This window comes from Doryrhamphus excisus, chromosome 16 (genome assembly GCF_030265055.1).
Source record: "Doryrhamphus excisus isolate RoL2022-K1 chromosome 16, RoL_Dexc_1.0, whole genome shotgun sequence".
NCBI lineage: Eukaryota > Metazoa > Chordata > Actinopteri > Syngnathiformes > Syngnathidae > Doryrhamphus > Doryrhamphus excisus.
Genome location: NC_080481.1, coordinates 283,692 through 299,538, shown reverse-complemented (window position 1 = coordinate 299,538; position 15,847 = coordinate 283,692). Strand labels below are relative to the sequence as shown.

Genomic DNA, 15,847 nt, shown 5'->3' with positions numbered 1-15,847 from the left:
TTTAGCCAGTGAAGATTGCTTTTATAGTTATTATCCCATATTTCCACACAATAAGTAAGATATGGTAGAACCAGAGATCAATAAAGAGTGTGGAGTGATTTCTGATTGAGAACAAATGTATTTTCCTTCAACCTTTCAATGTCTAATAAATCAGTTCTGCTGTGGCCAGAAGAAATTAACAGATTGAGTTCAGTCTTCTTCTTCTTCTTCTTCTTCTTCTTGAAGTGTGGATCTCCATCCTGTGATGTCTGGTTCTGGTTTGGGAGATGAGAACTAGACTTGCACAGACCAAGGGCGGAAGGTTCCAGGTTCTGCTGGAGGACACTAGCACACAAAGACCCGCTGTTGCTGATTTCCATGCTAAATGTTGGAGAACAACGTGATGACATTTGCTGATTCTTACCAGCTTGGTAAAACGGTCACTGCAGGCATTTCGGATCCGCTCTGCGGAGGCGGGGCTATCCAGCCTGAACGGGCCGGTGATGCCCGACTCGGCCCGTGCTGCACTAATGGCGTCTTTGATGGCAAAGAAAACGGATGATGCCAGGAACAAAGGAGGTTCACCCACAGCCTGACAAAGACAACACATCACTTTCATCCTGCTGACATCTCATCATGTCAATCAATCAGTCAATCATCCATCATCCATCATCCATAATCCATCATCCATAATCCATCATCCATCATCCATCATCCATAATCCATCATCCATAATCCATCATCCATAATCCATCATCCATAATCCATCATCCATCATCCATAATCCATAATCCGTCATCCGTCATCCATCATCCATCATCCATCATCCATCATCCATCATCCATCATCTATAATCCATCATCCATAATCCATCATCCATCATCCATCATCCATAATCCATCATTCATCATCCATCATCCATCATCCATCATCCATCATCCATCATCCATCATCCATCATCCATAATCCATAATCCATCATCCATCATCTATAATCCATCATCCATCATCCATCATCCATCATCCATAATCCATAATCCATCATCCATCATCTATAATCCATCATCCATCATCCATCATCCATAATCCATCATCCATCATCCATCATCCATCATCCATCATCCATAATCCATAATCCATCATCCATCATCCATAATCCATAATCCATAATCCATCATCCATAATCCATAATCCATCATCCATAGAGCACCACGCAACCTTGGAGGCAAAGATGGCCTTGTCATTGGGTGCGTCACGGAGCAGTGAAACAGTTAGCTGGGTCGGAATGTCACCGAAGGCCGGGATCTTGTAAGAACCTGGACCCCGAGTGAGGAGGACACCCTGGGGGGAATAGTGAAGCTCCTCGAGGGTGAACAGACCCACGCCTTGCATGAAGGCCCCTTCCACCTGAGGAGAGACAGGAAGCATGGCATCGCTAACGTCTTAGCTTGGGGTTGGCGTCTGGACTCACCTGACCGATGTCGATGGCTGGGTTGAGGCTAACGCCAACATCCATTACGATGGTCGTGCTCAGGTTCTGCAACGTTACAAAAAAGGGTCAGTTTTACAAGGAAAGGATTTTCGCACATTCGGGATTCAGCACTCAAACCCCCGTAAATTGGCTGATTTAAAAAAACCAAAAAGATTTGTAAGGAATTACAACAGGCAAGCAGAGTGGATGATGTAGATGTGAGCGACGTAAACGCAGTTCTTGTCCTAGGCTGACGACCAGGGATGAGCGAGTAGACCACTTTATCTGTATCACGCCTGTTTCATGATGGCTTCGTGGAAGAAGACAAAACTACATTTCAAGGGGAACTAGGCCTGATGCCTCAGTGACGTGGATGCCAATGAGACCACCCATCACCTTTGACTGACACCTGTCTGTCTCGGGAATATATGAGCATTTTCTTGAAACGTAAATAATGACGAAATGTACTGGTTTCGTACTCGTACCTGTCAAATAGGAGTACGCTAACCTTACTTATACGGTATAAGTACTTATACTTATACTAAGGTACAGTTGAGTCACGTTAGGCTTCCAGACCTTGTGAGCTCCAGTCAAACAGTCCACCTCCACCTCAGAAGAGGCCACTCCATAGCTGAAGTAGTTGAACACTCGGCCAGAGTTGGTGTCAAAGTGGTATCCCAAATCCGGGGTCCTAGAGAAAAAGGGGGACTGGTGGATTCGTTTCCTGCGTCAGGTGGATCCAACATGGACGTACTTGTAAAAGCCGCTGGCGCTCAGGGAGACGCGGTCCAAGTAGGCTGCTTTCACCTGCAACTCGGATGCAACAAGTCATTGTGGTTCAGACTTTTGAGTCCAGTGTTGCGTACTCACCCAGTCTTCCCATGATCCTTTGGGGTTTTGGCTTTTATAGGGCTCCAGGCGCTCGTTGAGTATCTGGCAGGCATTTTTCACAGCAGCACCATTGAGGTCTGAGGAGGCCGAGGCAGCGGTGGGACTTGTGTTAGGGACCGTATTAGTGCTGGTCTCCGTTATGTGGATCTTTGAGCAGGGGACACCGAGAACCCGGCTGGCAACCTGGGACAGTTGGCTTTGTTCATAAGCGAAGTCTTAGATCACCAATCTGCTTGGGCCCCCAAGATACCTGGACCATCTTTGTGTGGAGACCCTGTCCCATTTCTGTCCCACCATGAGTCAGCAGCACCGAACCGTCCGTGTAGATGTGGACTAACGCGCCGGCCTAGAAACAAAAAAGAGTTTTATTCTGAAGCTTCATCCTTTTATGCTTTGAAAATGGCGTCTGGCTCAGACCTGGTTAAGGAAGGAAACGGTGAAGCTGATGCCAAACATGGTCGGTACGATGGCGAGGCCTCGTTTGGTCCAGCGGTTCTGCCTGTGAGCGAAGACTCCATGTGACATTCCAACGATGAGACCAAACATCAACCCACCTGTTGTAGAGCTCGACGGCAGCTCGCCGCCGCTGGTATTGTGAGCGGGAAAGGCACTCGTCCCAGCAGCGGTCCAACGTGAACTGGTCCAGGACCTGGTTGTACGGTGTCAGGTCTCCTTGGACGTACAGGTTCATCCTGCGAACCTGCTCAAGTAGAAATGGCGGACAGTGACCGGACGCTTCTTTTTCGCCAGCTAGCTATTTTGCTAGCAGACCTCGTCGGCTGGCAAGTCCAGGATCTGGGCTACATCCGTTATCCAGCTCTCAGCAACCAGCATGCCTTGCGGGCCTCCAAAGCCTCTGAAGGCAGTGTTAGACGCCAAGTTGGTGCGGCACAGGAAGCCGCGACCGCGCACGTTTGCAATGCTGTACGAGTTCTCCATGTGGAACAGAGCGCGCTCCATGACCTCCACGACAAAGGTCCAATTGAAGTCCAAGTATCATCACCAAATAGTACTGTGGAGAATACTCACCGCTAGAGAGAGGTCAAGGGAGTTGCCGACGTTACTGTAGTACGACACATCCAGAGCCACAATCTTCCCGCTCTTGAGGAAACCCACCTATCACAGCAAGGGAACGCAACTTCACATGTTTGTCTGGTTTGACTGCAATGTTCTTGCAATTAACGGAGTAAGTCTTCCTCTAAGTACTAAGTACTGAGTACTAAGTACTCAGTACTACGTAGACATTCCTTGGATTGGCTGCCTCACATCAACATAACCGCAGTGGATCTACTGAAAACAGACAAAGGATGTCTAGTTGCCACGACAGCGAGTAGAAGTGATTGACAGATGGGCTGGAAGATACAGCCACTATCAGGAGCAGCGATCTCTGTTTTGTTAGCCCTTAAATTTGTACTGAAAAAAAACATTATTATTATTATTCTATTATTAGTACAAAATCTTTAGTAGAACAAAAACTGGATTTACTTCTGCATGCGTTTTTATTGGCAGTCAATCTATCAGTTTCAGTAAGTAAATACTTGTTATGAATCTTAATCATTTAATCATAATAGTATGGGATTTAATTTGATTTTCCTGTTGTCTGTATCACCTTTTTGTGTGTTATAGGGTTAGGGTTAGGGTTAGGGTTATATAAGTTATATAAGTTGTCACAAGACAACATCAGTGAATGTTATTATTGTGTTATTGTTATGTAATATGTCATCTATCCATCAATTATAGCCAGCTCACATCTCATTAGTTATCTCATTGGGCAGGGTTTCATTAAAAATGGGTGGGGCGTAAACCGGAACTGGGCGTGGCTTAACCAGAAATGGGTGGGTGCTTCAATTGTTACATAATTTAAAGTCTGAAATGGTCATGTATTGATCAGAAGTTGCTGTATGTATTGCAAGTACAGCTACATGTGTACTGTGTATGTGTGTGTATTGTCTGTCATCTGTTCTGCTTTATTATTGAATTATTTTTGAATAATAATAAATAATAATAATAATAAATTGGCCATTCCTCCAGCGATGGCAAACAAGGAAGTTTGTTGTCATTTATTTTCCTTCAGATGAACGTCCACGCCAGCCCCTTACGTCTCCGCTAGGGTGAAGTCCTACCTTGTACTTTCCGTAGAAAGGATGTCTCCCTCCAGTGATCAACATATCTTCATCCCGGTCCAGCATGCACCTGACGGGCCGCTGCAGCCTGCCGTACACAGAGACAACAACCACGCTGGCATGTTGCTACAAACATGTTGGAGTGATTGGTTTAGCCACACTTGTGTGCTGCCACGGCAACCACGGTGGAGAGTACAGTACTCCGAGTCTCCTTTCCCCCAAAGCCTCCACCCATCCTCTTCACACGGACGGCCACCCTGTTGGCGGGGATGCCCAAAGCCTTGGCCACCAGAAACTGAATTGAAATCAAATCAAATCAGATTTTTACAATCAAACTCTCAACTCTTCAGTTTTCCCTCACTTGTGTCTCAGAGGGATTCTGAGTGGAAGCAAAGATCTCCATTTCATCATCTTCCCCTCGTGGGACAGCCACAGTCACATTGGTCTCCAGGTAGAAATGTTCTTGACCGCCGATGTGGATCTCACCTGTCAGCAATCAGCCCGTTTAGTCCAGGGGTGTCAAACTCATTTTAGCTAGGACCATCTACTTCCAAGTGGGCCGCAGCGGTAAAATCAGAAAACAAGCAGTGGCGTCAAATTAATAAATGATTTTATATTGTTTTTTGTTTTTTTTTTTACAAAAAAAATCTGACAAATGTTATATAATAGGGCAAAAGCAGGCTAATACTAGACTTCTACTACGACTTCTACTACTAGTCGTAGTAATAATCAGAAAAAGCATAATGATGATAGTAATAATAGTAGGCTAATATTTACTAAATATTACTATACTATAGTAATATACTATAAATATTACTATAATTACTAATATGATAATGATTATGATATGATTGATGACTGTCCACTGGACAGAATGGTTGCAGAGCTTGTGTACATTGTGTGTACTTGTGTACATTTAATGGTGGCCTAAAACTATTGAGTATCTCTACTAAATCTGTCCAAAAGTGGGAAAGTTATATCCCGCTTCTTGGATTTTTTGGAATGTCTCCCACATATCTATTCATTGATATCCTGTGCATCTGAAGACGAGTATAAACAGTTTGCCTGCTTAACACAATTACTCTAGCGCCATCCAGTGGACGTAATTAGAATAGCAGTTACATTTTATTGAAAATGCATCTCATTTTTCTACTTTATAAAATCGTCTCACGGGCCAGATTAAACCTGTCTGCGGGCCTGATCCAGCCGACGGGCCGTATGTTTGACACCGCTAGTTTGGTCATGTGAGCAACTGGAGCACGCCCATCTGCCTACATCGGTACCTTCCAGGATGTGGTCTGCCTGTGTAAACCCTGCCTCCAGGTCTCCGTTCTGGATGGTTCTGATTGGCTGATAGAAGGACCGGGCAGCAATGGCTTCCTGGGAACAAATCAGAACAGCTCGAATCGATGCGTTCTCAGAGGTGCCGTCTGATCCAGGTATTGTCACCTGTATGGTGATGATGGGCTGCAGCTCCTCGTACTGGATCCGGACGGCTTTGGCGGCTCGCTGGGCATGAAGCTGCGTGTCAGCCACCACAGCGCCAATGATGTGACCCACACATGTCACCTGAAGCGGGGGATGAAGAATTTGGGCGGCACGCTGATATTAGTTTTTCTTTTGCTGCTAGGGAATAAGGAACCTCTACCACATGTGCCTGATGGTGGCGTCTTTAGAAGAATTCTAGCCTAGCAAACTTAGCTTACCCCACTTGAAGTTGTCTCATTGTAACATCATTTGGGCTGGTTTGTGTGTGGGCCATTGAAAAATAAGGCGGGGGTCCCAAATGGCCCCTGGACCGCACATTGGGCCAGACCAAATCATACCTGGCTGTCAGCAAGGACGGTCTCATCATGCACCACCTTTCCAGTGACGTTGCTACCAGGAACGTCGTCGGCAAAGACGCAGCAAACGAAGCCAGGACATTGCTCCGCTGCTGACGAGTCGATGGTCCTGGGAAAGGACGGTTTTGTGAGAGCCAGCCGGAGCAGGCGTGCGCATGGAGTGAGCATGGAGTGAGCATGGAGTGAGCATGGAGTGCGCATGGAGTGAGCATGGAGTGGGCGGAGTCTTACAGGATGCGAGCGTGCGCCTTGCTGCTGGTGACGAGCGCCAGGTACAGCTCCTTCTCAAATAGCGGTATGTCGTCACAGTACACCGCCTCACCCGTCGCCTGCTTCAGAGCCGAGAGGTGCATCAAGGGGCGGCCCAGCACGTCACCTTGGTTCTGACCTTCTGGAACCTCCTGCAGGCCAAAGACTTCATGAGGTCTTTAATGGGCCCTTATGGTCCTGAACGGACGGATACTCTACCTGGTAGATCTGGACGCTGGATGGTGTCTCTGAGTGGTAAAGTTCTGTTGCACTGACCAAGTCAGATCTGAGTTCCTCCACATTGATGCCCTGCCAGGGGACAACCAACTCATTATTTCGTATTATTAGTATTATTATCATCATCATTATTATTATTATTATTATCATTATTATTATTATTATTATTATTATTATTACAGGGCTGTCCAAAGGCTGCACCCACTTGGGATCGATCCGTGGGCAGGGTGGAACCGGTGAACCCGTGAAAGAAGCAATAATAAAACCACTATACCCAGTAAAAAAACACTGAAGTTTTGTTAAATGTCACATTTAATGTGAATGTATGTGAGTTTCCCCAACATGGGGGTCTGGTCCCCTAATAGCCCGCAGTGAGTGAAATCAGCAAAGTAGCCAAGTTGTCATATTGAATGTTTCAAGGCTGTAAACCCTAACAATAACTTTTATAGAGACTTTGCTTACATTTTAAACACTCCTAAACTTATATATGTTCATATGTATTCACTGCTCTGACTGTGCTCTGTTCGTCTGTAGCGTTTTTGTATCCTTGTTAAAACAAATGTTGAGATGGCTGAGGATGGAATTGAATGTTTTCTGGGATGCGTCGCCCTCAGCATACAAACATCTTAGCTGCTCGAGCAAACGTTTTAGAAAAACACATCAATCCATTTGTCTTCTTTTATAGCTATTCATAATTTCATCTTTTAGAAAACAAAACAGTGCGAACAGACTTGGAATATTTTTCCATGCTCAAAATTTTTAAATACTTTTTCTGAAGTTAGTTGTCATTTATTGCGTGATTAATTAGTTAATTATCATCTCAGGTTTAGTACTCATGATACAGTTTTTATTTTCTGAGTAAGAAAACATTTGAATCTGGTGAGATCTTGTGACACCCAAGTTGGAAATCATTAAAATTTGATTTGGTGGCTAACGCTAACGCTAACGCTAACGTGCCAAACCACTACGTTATCATATTGTCACATTCTAATCACGTTCCAGGTTCCTCCTGATGGGGGTGTTTCCTTTGGGACCCTGGGCTACACTTTGGTCTCCCCTGCTTTAAGAGATTTTGGAATTAGGTTACCACTTTGGTTCCTGGTCAGCTGACCTGTCGTCGGAGCTTCTGCAGCACAGTCAGGTAGAACTTGTAGAAGAGGCTGAGGCTCAGTGTTTGCCGATACGACACCATGCCTCCTGGCACGGAGGGATCAAGGCTCAACTCCTCCGCCAGCGAGCGGCACGCTTCTTCCAGCATCTCCTCCCCCCAGCATCTGGACGACATCCCAGAGCATCAGCTACCGTAGTCCCTCCAATGATCTCCACCTTGGTGCTCGTTACCTTCCCAGGACCTTCTGTGCTGTATTGTTGGCTAGCACCGTGGTCGCCGCCATGCCACCGTAGCTCAGCTTCATGTCCTCCACGGTTGTTGTGCCGGCTTTGAACGTGACGCTCATGGCAGCGGTGACAATGCTGATGTCGTCTTCTCGGCGAGGGGACTGCTTGAAGGCCGAGACAAACTGATTCTACGGAGGACAAACAGGAACTGTAAGCACTCAGAGGAGATCTGGCGGTCAGCTGGTGGTCAGCTGGTGGTCAGCTGGTGGTCAGCTGGTGGTCAGCTGGTGGTCAGCTGGTGGTCAGCTGGTGGTCAGCTGGCGGTCAGCTGGTGGTCAGCTGGTGGTCAGCTGGTGGTCAGCTGGTGGTCAGCTGGTGGTCAGCTGGTGGTCAGCTGGTGGTCAGCTGGCGTGCCGGGTTGCATCTACCCTGGTGCTGAAGGGGATCTGGATGGACAGCAAGACCTCTTGCGGTCGGAGCAGCGTCTTCCTGTAGCCTACAAAGAAACCGTTGTCCATCTGAACCACACGGCTGCCATCTGGCCGGCAGACAAAAGGGTCAAAGGTCACACAAGTCAGCGGAATTGAACGCTTTGGCAAACGTGTTGACTACCTTTGTCCATCAATGTGAGTTTACAGGCGGCCGCCATGAAGACAGGATTGAGGTCTGATATGGGGCTGGCGGTCATGATGTTACCACCAACAGCCTGAAACGCACGCACACCTGCTCAGTGTCTGAACGTCCAATGTCCACATCCTGCAGCTAGCATCTCCACCCACCGCAACGTTGCGTATCTGCTGGCCAGCAAACCAGCGCAGCTGCTCCAGCACGGCGAGGAAGACCTCGGTCTGGTGCGGGGGGAGCGTCACCACGGCCTGTTTCAGCACCGCCTCCATTTGGCTGAGCGTGCACGCTGCACCAAACTCAATCCCTGCGAGAACGCCCAAAGTCAGACGTGTGTTCTACCAGCTTGAGGTCAGTACTGACCGTCTTCAGTGTGTGTCACTCTGTGGAGCTCAGGGACCAATGCGGGCGCCAGAACGACCGGATACAGCAGGTTCTTGAACTTGACTTCTACACCTGCACGCACGAGCACGCACCAGTCAGCAGATGGTTGGCTACCGTGGTCTTGGATGTGGAGGTTCACGCACCCACTTCAGTGTTTCCCACCACCACTCGGGCTTCCGGGTGTTTCCATTTCAGATCCAGAAACTCATCCAGGTTGTCAGGCTGCAGCCACGTGGTTTGGTCGTTATGGAAACGCAGCGAACGTATCTTCTGACTTTTGCTGAGGGACTAGACGGGTCCAGGGCAAGAAAACAACCACTACCTTGGACTGTGTCTCAATTTGGGGCTCAACCGAGTGGTTAGCGCGCAGGGCTCACAGCTAGCAGACCCGAGTTCAATTCCACCCTCGTGGAGTTTGCATGTTCTCCCCGTGCATGCGTGGCTTTTCTCCGGGTACTCCGGTTTCCTCCCACATTCCAAAAACATGCTAGGTTAATTAGCGACTCCAAATTGTCCATAGGTATGAATGTGAGTGTGAATGGTTGTTTGTCTATATGTGCCCTGGGATTGGCTCTCGGCCCCTCGCCTGAAGACAGCTGGGATAGGCTCCAGCACCTGCGAGACCTTCATGAGGATAAGCAGTAAAAATGAACGAATGAACGTGTCTCCATGTGTGTACTTGCATACTTGGACTTGACATGCGTCTACACTGACACCGGCCTCACACCGACTACGGTGCAGCTCTGGTCCTGATCCAGTCAGGACTGCAGCAAAGTGGTGCACTGATGTTCCCACCATAGCTAGCCTAGTATGCAGGACGTTTGTGGAAGCTATGGCCGTATTGGCCTGCACATGCGTGGCGTCATGGAGTTCTGTGTCATACAAAAGGCTGTGGTTTTAATATTGATATGTATTCATATTAAATCATGTTGGTAACGTGTAAAAAAGCCATTACCAAAAAATGGCTTCAACCAAGACCCCCGGTACTGGAGGACTGGCTTTGGAACTATTCACACATAGACTGAGGACTGAAGAAGACATATGTGGAGAAAAATGGCTGACCACGGACAGAAACCAAGGAAATGACTCCAATTACACGATGTCAATCCTAACTTGGAAACTGTGTATGCCCCCTTTTTGTTTTGAGTTTGTTTGTATTATGTTGACGTTTTGTTTAAAAGAAATTGAAAAAGATAAAGTAAAAAAAAAAGCTGTGGTTTTGGTAACGGTGACTATAGGGGTGTTAGTCCATGCCCGGAGGGCTCTAATAATACAAAAATATATGTATATATATATATATAATCTCTATGATCCAAGGACAAATATATTCCATTTATAAATAAGGAATCCCACTTGACTGAAATTCACCTATGATTTATTATTATGGAACCTCCAAACCAAGATAAAGAAGGGATTACTGTTTACGTATGAAGTATTTATTGTGAGACACGGCCTTTAATGCCAGAAGCGTGATGCTGCCAATGTATGAGTGTTTATTTCTCACCATGAGCTCTGGAGGGAAGATGACCTCCTGCGTTGGGTCAAGTGGTGCAAAGTCAGAGGCGTTAAAGAGCGCCGAGGTCGGCTGAAAATGGAAGGTCCTATCAATCCAGTTTTGGTACAACTCAACACACTTCCGTTCATTCACTTACCTCCTCATTATCTCCGTTAGCATCGGTCATACAGCAGCCATTTTCCCGCCCCCTGCCCCCACAGCATCCGCCCTCCTGAGGGAAAATCCAACATGGAGTTTAAGTGGAAGTGCAGTAACACACATCATAAGTCCCTTTTAGAATTTTCTCACCATGGTAAAGGTTTTGTAGGCTTCCAGGATGGGTCGATAGCCAGTGCAGCGACAAAGGTTTCCTTGGAATAAGTCCCTTTTGTTGAAATCATGCACATCATACAAATGCCAGGATTGCATAAACAAGCTGTACCCTGAAAGGCCTCCTCCACGTCAGCCATTTTGGGCGTGGGGTTGTTTCTCAGCAGCGCGTACATGGACATGACAATTCCTGGGGTGCAGAAACCGCACTGAGAGCCGTGAGCCTTCGCTATTCGCTCCTACAACAACGAGAAGTTCTCGTCAGTAACGCTCTGGGAAGCCAAATGTGCTAGTTCGAGGTACCTTGACTGCCGTTAAAAATAGAGTAGTTGGAAAAAGTCTTCCCTTTGTGGAGATTTTAAACAGAGTACCGTGTTTGTTGCTGTGTTTTGTTTCTTACTATTTTAAACTTATTGTGTTTCTCCTGTAAAATCATCAAATGAAGACCAAAATGATCCATAAGCAACATCAGTATAAATAGAATGAAAGGGTCGTTTTCATCTGTTACCTGCACAGGATGCAGTTGTCGAGCAACACTGCCGATGCCTTCCACGGTCGTCACGGCAACCAGATGCAAGGAACAGATTGGGGCGAGGCAGGCATTGACCGCATAGTGACTGAGCGACGCTAAGGAGCGGTCTGCATCCTAAATCCTACATCCTAAACCAATGTGTGATTGCTGTCAGATGGCAACACGTGACGGCAGGCCAGCACAGATGCTTTGGAACGCAAACGAGGACGTGAAGGATACACAAGCTGCTGCGTGGACGCTTGATATTTGGACAACATTACTGTACACGCTCCACATCCGCCTTCAGCACAGCCCAGCTTGGTTCCCGGGAGGCCCACTGGGAAGAACACAATTCCTCACAGCATCAGGACTGTTTCCACAACTATTAAGTTTGAAGAAGGTCATGAGACGAGCCCATAACATGTCAATGGGCCCCGTGGTGTCCCCGTGTGGGACTGATTGGATTCCATGGGAATTGTTCTAAAGTACCAATAAATTTGGCTGGGATTCGGGGGGGGGGGGGGGTGTAAATGGTCAAACTTGTTATCATGTAATGTGTGTGTGTGTGTATGTGACTTACATTTCGTCCTCAAATATGTGAGCAAGGTCATCTCAGGGTCTGCATTTGTCTCCACGACCTGCACAACAAATTCCTTTCATTTATGCTGCATGGTGACTGCGGAGCGATAAATTACATTATAACTGTCACCATGTGGGAGTTAGCATCCGTGACGGTTCAGTTAGTTTCCCTTCATGCCTTAGTTCCTGTTTCATGCCCTTATTTTGTAGTCACTTCCTGTGTTGCTCTGTTTCGTTTTCCCTCGCTTTGCATTTATCCCCCGCACCTGTTTACTCAAGTCCAAGTACGTAAAGTATACATAAAGTACATTCATGAGCCGTATTAGTGACTAGCAAACCTATTGTCGGTGTCCTGTCCAGCCGTGGCCCCTCATCAACTGGTGCTACTTAGCATTACTGCGCATGTGTACAAATAGGAAGCCTGTTTCATGCCACTTTATCAACTGGTGCTACTTAGCATTACTGCGCATGTGTACAACAAGGAAGCCTGTTTCATGCCACAACTTGTGCTACTTAGCATTACTGCGCATGTGTACAATTAGGAAGCCTGTTTCATGCCACTTTATCAACTGGTGCTACTTAGCATTACTGCGCATGTGTACAAATAGGAAGCCTGTTTCATGCCACTTTATCAACTGGTGCTACTTAGCATTACTGCGCATGTGTACAAATAGGAAGCCTGTTTCATGCCACTTTATCAACTGGTGCTACTTAGCATTACTGCGCATGTGTACAACAAGGAAGCCTGTTTCAATGTTCTAAATGTGGACATTCTGTTTGACCAAAATCTTTCATATGAGTACAACATTTGGACTAAATCTTAATATATTACTGTATTTTATTTAATATACATGTTTTACAGTTCAACATATTAAAATAAGTTTCAAAATCTATTGAATAAATCATCGATGTTTCGTGGTTGAATGTGGCCTATTAGGCAAAAGTTGTGGCCTTCAACCATAAAATGGCTAAATGAACCAAAATGGGAAGACATTCAGAGACATGTTGTGATGTGTGCTATTCTACACTGGTCACTAAGAGGTCCATTCTATACAGAAATAGAAAAAACTACAAAGTGTGAATGGACATTACGTCTTCTGTGTCTTAAATTGCCATGTCACAGTTTGGTGTGGAACCAATGAACCGCCATAAACAAGGAATGGGTGTAGTTAGATGGATGGAAAGAAAGTATGTGTGACAAATATGTCAAAACATCAGCAACAGCAGATTCCGATACGATACCACTTTGCTTTAAAACTCAAACACTTTAGCAAAACAATTCCTAAAGTTTACACAAAAGTTTTATGCCAATTGTTTCCGTTTTTATTTGTTCTTCTTTTCTCAAATGTGATTCTGACTGTACTTAACATTAACAACATTAACCGCCAGACTGAAATCTTTACACTGTTAATATTGTCCCTGCCTTTTTAGAAATACACAAATCTGCAAAATCCACAGTAGTTTATCATTGGCTGAATGGCCTAGGTTCCCAAAATGAGGTACTCGTACCCCGAGGGGTACACCAGTTGTAACGGGGGTACGTGAGTAAAAATAAAAACAATCAGTGCCTAACTCTCACAGGTACGGGTGCGTCTGATCAAGGAGACGTAGCATCAAATTGTTCATTGCTCTGTGTGCCTACGGTATATAAACAAATACGTTTGTTATTGTGTGCATTGAGAGTGTTTAATCTTGAAGATTATTATTATTTGGATCTTCCTACTCCCGGGGGTTCCCATGAAAATGACGCTTTATTGTACTGTAAGTATTTTCTTGTTGAACTTTCCCGATTGTTTGATATTAAATTAATATGCAGGCCTTATTGGGTGACAGCTTTTAGCAGTCCTAATCTTTTGGGAACTCCTCACAAGTACTCATTTTTCATCAAATATACTGGCTGGGATGGCTTCAGTTTTCAGTGGAAGTAGAATAATATGACGTCAAATGCCCAATTAGGTGAATTTGGGAAGCACTGCCATGTATCCCATAGGCAGGGGTGCATGGCTCCATGGAACACCACAGTCAGAAGATGATGACTTTTGCTGTATTTGCAACCATCAACGTTTATCACCTTAAATCTGGATGAGCCGTTGTCACAATAAATCATTGAGTTCGGTGAACATACACGTACCTTTTTCCCGTTAACGAAGAAAATGAGCTCATCAGCGGCGGTCTCGCTGTCCCCCATGTTGCTGTCCCGTTCCCTCAAGCGTATGAGACCTCTCTGACCTGACAAGAGTCTAATTACAGTTGTAAGAACTACAAGGGGGTGTGAGCTTTCCGCCCTGCCCCTGCAGTCCCGAACCACCCACAAGCTGCGACCAAGCCACCATCATCCAGAAATAGTTTGCTAAATGCTTGATGGATGATGTGCAATATGTCTCTTTGTCTTTTTATACTAGTCTACTGTCCCTGGGTTTGTCCCACTGTGTTTAGTCTGCACAGTGTCTTGTACGTATACCTTACCATCAACCTGCCAAGGGGGTCTTGCAGATGGAAATGAGCTAAAATAAGGCCAAAATCTGGCATATTTACATTTGTAAATGTTGATGAATATGTGCCGTTCCCTCTTTAAATCAATCAATAAATAAATAAATAATCCAGTGGGGACACAAGTCTCCAGCAATCTCCGGCATCGCATGTGAACTTTGAATCCTGACACAGCGCAACAAATTCTCTGGTCTGTGTAATTATTCACAGATGGGAAGGTGTCTCAGTGTAAAGGCCAACAAATGTTGTGCATCAGTTTTACATGAACAAGTGAGGTTAAAAGAACATTTAGTTGAAGAATGCTCATCATGATTCTAGTCTGCTTCCATTTCACATATCTTCAACATTTCACATATTGTTTGAAATGACACATGATGGCCTTTCTACACGCAATCCGCATTCAAACTGCATCATATGGTTCATATGTCCTTTTCCACACGTGTGTTAATGAGACAACGCTAAGCTCTTACTCCTTCTGACCAGTAATGAAACATTGACTTGTTTTTACTGCGCTCAATTGCTAACAAAACCTTGAAACCCAAATATTTCAGAAGCCTTTTTCAACAATGCTGACTTGCTCATAAAGGAGTTCTGAGCTCAGACATTTTCCAAAATCAGAGTGATCAAACGAGCATCTCAATCTGGCATGAAGTATCTTTGGAAATGATTATTATTTTGAAATCATTGAAGGCCTATCCAGCAACATGAGAAGCGATACTATTGTGACATTTGAGTGACACAGGAAATAATCATAGAACCATCTAATCCACCTGCAACATGTGGGAATTCACTTCAACATCTAACTACAATTAACTACAATTAACTACACATATACTCCCGCTGCAAAGCATTCTGGGTAGCTTGCGGGACACTCATTGATTGATTGCAAAACAAGTGGAGACGGTCATCGGGGAAGTAAACAAGGTACAACGTTCACATCCTCTGAATGTTTTATACTTCATACATTATATTGCATGTACACAGTACTTGTAAACAACAGTTAAAGTTAAAGTACGCGTTGTTGATCCAGCTAGCGCTTCAATAAAAGAACGTATACCTGACCAAGTGCCTGTGACAATCTATTGTCTGACTCAAGATTGATACACCGTATTGTCCGGACTATAAGTGGCACTTTTTTTCATAGGTTGGCTGTTCCTGCGACTTATACTCCAGAGCGACTTATAAGTGAAAAAAGTGTTCATGTTTATTTTTGTGTAGCTGAATAAGCATTGTGTTAGCATATCTTACACCTATTCAGCCTGTTCTCTATTCTTTTATTGGTACAACTTGCCTTCCAAGAGGA

The 15,847-nt window shown here is 45.3% G+C and overlaps 1 protein-coding gene across 1 annotated transcript; it reads right to left on the bottom strand.

Moving 5' to 3' along the window:
- Window positions 1-123: 123 nt before the first annotated feature.
- xdh (xanthine dehydrogenase) lies at window positions 124-14,641 on the bottom strand. Its single transcript, XM_058050887.1, has 35 exons — window positions 14,186-14,641; window positions 12,056-12,113; window positions 11,716-11,812; window positions 11,473-11,581; window positions 11,077-11,203; window positions 10,944-11,005; window positions 10,792-10,866; window positions 10,644-10,724; window positions 9,283-9,427; window positions 9,119-9,211; window positions 8,911-9,062; window positions 8,744-8,837; window positions 8,560-8,669; window positions 8,135-8,319; window positions 7,905-8,067; window positions 6,776-6,865; window positions 6,539-6,708; window positions 6,290-6,416; window positions 5,913-6,032; window positions 5,747-5,843; window positions 4,825-4,949; window positions 4,625-4,758; window positions 4,464-4,551; window positions 3,370-3,456; window positions 3,112-3,303; window positions 2,895-3,040; window positions 2,758-2,839; window positions 2,591-2,686; window positions 2,320-2,523; window positions 2,204-2,256; window positions 2,026-2,140; window positions 1,450-1,515; window positions 1,197-1,385; window positions 404-571; window positions 124-324 (listed from the first exon to the last, which is right to left on the bottom strand). The coding sequence occupies exons 1-35, from the start codon at window positions 14,240-14,242 to the stop codon at window positions 274-276; spliced, it is 4,008 nt and encodes a 1,335-aa protein (XP_057906870.1). The 5' UTR covers window positions 14,243-14,641; the 3' UTR covers window positions 124-273.
- Window positions 14,642-15,847: the final 1,206 nt, after the last annotated feature.

What these genes read in the sequence shown, in the direction of transcription:
- xdh (XM_058050887.1), bottom strand. Translation starts at nt 14,242, where the DNA reads ATGGGGGACAGCGAGACCGCCGCTGATGAGCTCATTTTCTTCGTTAAC. An exon ending in CCTACAAAACCTTTACCATG is followed by an intron (nt 10,867 to 10,943) that starts GTGAGAAAATTC and finishes ATTTTCCCTCAG; the next exon opens with GAGGGCGGATGCTGTGGGGG. An exon ending in AGCGCCAGCGGCTTTTACAA is followed by an intron (nt 2,141 to 2,203) that starts GTACGTCCATGT and finishes CTTTTTCTCTAG; the next exon opens with GACCCCGGATTTGGGATACC.